The sequence below is a fragment of the Arachis ipaensis genome, chromosome B06 (assembly GCF_000816755.2).
Source record: "Arachis ipaensis cultivar K30076 chromosome B06, Araip1.1, whole genome shotgun sequence".
Classification (NCBI taxonomy): domain Eukaryota; kingdom Viridiplantae; phylum Streptophyta; class Magnoliopsida; order Fabales; family Fabaceae; genus Arachis; species Arachis ipaensis.
In genome coordinates, this window is record NC_029790.2 from 125,799,016 (window position 1) to 125,802,078 (window position 3,063).

At 41.1% G+C, this 3,063-nt stretch overlaps 1 protein-coding gene across 1 annotated transcript; it reads right to left on the reverse strand.

Annotated features, from left to right (window-relative positions):
• Window positions 1–3,057, reverse strand: LOC107605276 (UPF0051 protein ABCI8, chloroplastic). Its single transcript, XM_016307100.1, has 2 exons — window positions 1,452–3,057; window positions 1–503 (listed from the first exon to the last, which is right to left on the reverse strand). Exons 1-2 carry the CDS (start codon window positions 2,883–2,885, stop codon window positions 285–287), a joined length of 1,653 nt encoding a protein of 550 aa, XP_016162586.1. The 5' UTR covers window positions 2,886–3,057; the 3' UTR covers window positions 1–284.

The window sequence follows — 3,063 nt, forward strand, 5'->3', positions numbered from 1 at the left end:
GACCAACAATAGAGCTAAATAATTAAATAGAGTAAAAGGGTAATATTGACAAGAGAAGGCTAATAAATCCGATTCGCAACGGATTAGTCCTTGGTCTGCCAGGTCGGTGGATACAGTGGGAAACCAAAAAAAAAAAAAGTAAAAGGGTAACAGTTTTATTGAAGGTGATAAGATGACAACATTTTGAAACTCTTTTTGGCATACACTAAATCTATATACATCGTTTCTACAAAACTATATTTCTGAGGAGTTCCACAATTTGTAGAATGCCTGAAAGAGCTGTATTAACCTACTGAACCCTCAAGCTTCAAGCTCATGAGTTGGTTCACCTCAGAACCGAATTCATCGGGAAGCTCATTGAAGACATCACGGCAGAATCCAGAGATCATAGCAGCCATGGCCTTTTCGTAGTCTATCCCCCTTTGCTGAAAGTAAAATAATTGATCTTCTCCAATTTTGGACGTGCTAGCCTCATGTTCAATTCTTGCAGTAGGGTTTTTAACCTGCAAAATAATTGTTAATTGATAAACAAAACAGAATTATCATGGTGATGATCTGATGTTCAAGACAGGAATACACACGGTCGTACGGAATTGGGAGAATTGATTAAAAAAAAGAGAGTGAAACGAAGGGAATTAACAGTTGTTTGGTCAGGTAGATAGCTTTAAAAGGGTAAATAATCAACTTCATATCATTGAGCAAATCACACACCATAGTCCACTATGCATTAAAGCTAATCTAATAATTAAAGTATAAAATCCAATCTAAACTTCCAGCCTCCCTGAAATAAAGAAAATAACATACACGCCCTTACTCTTAAGGAAAAAGGTACTAGACAGGGACCCTATTTTAGCTGTAGAAGAAGAATGTCTAATATCAATTGATCACTCTTTGCAATTTAATCATTTATTCAGCATTAATTCCTATCCCTACAATAATCAATTATACATTATTCATCTGGATTTCAGTTTAATGCACTCATCTTTAAATAGGGCGGGTAAAGCTAAAGAGAAAAAAAATATTATGAAAAGAGAAGGCTAATATATATGAACAGTAGTCCATATTGACAAGGCTAATATATAAATAATCCAAACATATTGGATCAAATAAACAGATGATTGCACTAAAAGTGGAGTTTAAATGATCCTACTTTCATCTCTCTAACAGTACTTTCTCTAGTTACTATATGATATGAAAAAGTATAGTTTTTCCAATTTAGTTTGGTTTGGTTAATTCAAAATAGCATGACTCATCCTTCTAAGCAACATCTTAAGTTTGAGTTCTGTCATTTGTGAATGGCTTAATAGGAATACAATACAATCTATCCTTGTACAAGTTATCTGAACAAAAAGAAAATAACAAATAAAGTTCCAAACTTATTAAATGCCATTAAAAACACAAATTCCAGCTAAACAAGTATTAGCAATGCCAATCTGAAACCAAAATGGTACCTGGATGTAAGGATAAGTATTGGCCGCTGCAGTATCGCCAATAAGCATTGAGTCACACTGCGACGAGTTTCGAGCATTCTCCGCCTTAGACTGAACCTGAACAAGCCCTCTGTAACAGTTCCTTGAATGTCCAACGGAAATCCCCTTAGAAATAATCCTACTCCTCGTATTCTTCCCCTTGTGTATCATCTTTGTCCCGGTATCCGCCTGCTGGTGATTATTGGTCAAAGCAACAGAATAAAACTCTCCAACACTATCATCCCCTTCCAAAACAACACTTGGATACTTCCAAGTAATGGCAGATCCCGTCTCAACCTGCGTCCACGATATCTTCGACCTTGCGCCGGCACACAGCCCTCTCTTCGTCACGAAATTGTATATCCCACCTCTCCCTTCCTCATCCCCTGCATACCAATTCTGCACCGTGGAGTACTTAATCTCGGCGCCTTCGCAGCAATACAACTCCACCACAGCAGCATGAAGCTGGTTAGTATCATAAGAAGGCGCAGTACACCCCTCCAAATACTCCACAAAGCTTCTATCATCAGCAACAATCAGAGTCCTCTCAAACTGCCCTGTCTCCATAGCGTTGATCCGAAAATAAGTCGAAATCTGCATAGGACACTTAGTATCTTTCGGAATATAACAAAAAGATCCATCACTAAAAACAGCAGAATTCAAAGCAGCATAATAATTATCCTCGTTTGGCACTACCCTCCCTAAATATTTCCTAACTAAATCAGGGTACTCCCTAATAGCCTCCGAAATGGAACAGAATATGACTCCAGCCTTCTCCAGAGTCTTCCTGTGAGTCGTGGCGATCGACACGCTGTCAAGAACTGCGTCGACCGCCACATTCGCAAGGCGGTTCTGCTCGTTGAGCGGAACCCCGAGCTTGTCGAAGTATCGGAGAAGCTCGGGGTCCGCCTCGTCGAGGCTGCCGAGAGTTGGTTTCTTCTTTGGTGCGGAATAGTAACAAATTTCTTGGAAGTTGATTGGAGGGTACACGTTGTCGGACCAATTAGGCTCTTTCATTTTCAGGAAATTTTCATACGCGTTGAGGCGGAACTCGAGCATCCAATCTGGTTCCTCTTTTAAGGTGGAGATTAATCGGATCGTGTCCTTGTTGAGGCCTTTGGGGATGGAGAAGGAGTCAATGTCAACGGTGAAACCGAACTTCTTATCGTAGTCGCGGTTTCGGAGAATTTCACGGATTTTCTCGTCGGAGGTTGTTGGGAGAGTGGTGGAAGGGTTGATGTTGTCGTAACTGACATCGGCGCGAACCTTCAAGAGCCGCGAGGGTTTGTTGTGGGGTCTGGGCTTTGGGAACTCGAGCTTTGTTGTTGGGTGAGGAAGAAGGGATTTTGAGAGCTTAGAATCGCAGGTGGGTTGAGGGGATAAGGTGGAGACGCCGTTGGCCAGAAGCGACGCCATGGATGATGTTTGAGTTTGAGAATTTTCTGCAGCTTGGGGTTGGTGGATTTCGTTTTGTTTTCGGTTTGGTGTGGAATTTGATTTTCCTAATTTGCGAATTTTTGTGGCCACACCTTTTTGTGTCTTGTGGGTAACACGAACCCTGTCTTGGCCTTTAGACACTGGTGTTGGTGTGGGT

Excerpts from the sequence above, each read along its gene's own strand:
- LOC107605276 (XM_016307100.1), bottom strand. The coding sequence starts at position 2,885 with ATGGCGTCGCTTCTGGCCAACGGCGTCTCCACCTTATCCCCTCAACCC. Across the intron at positions 504-1,451 it reads ATACTTATCCTTACATCCAG|GTTAAAAACCCTACTGCAAG; the intron begins GTACCATTTTGG and ends ATTATTTTGCAG.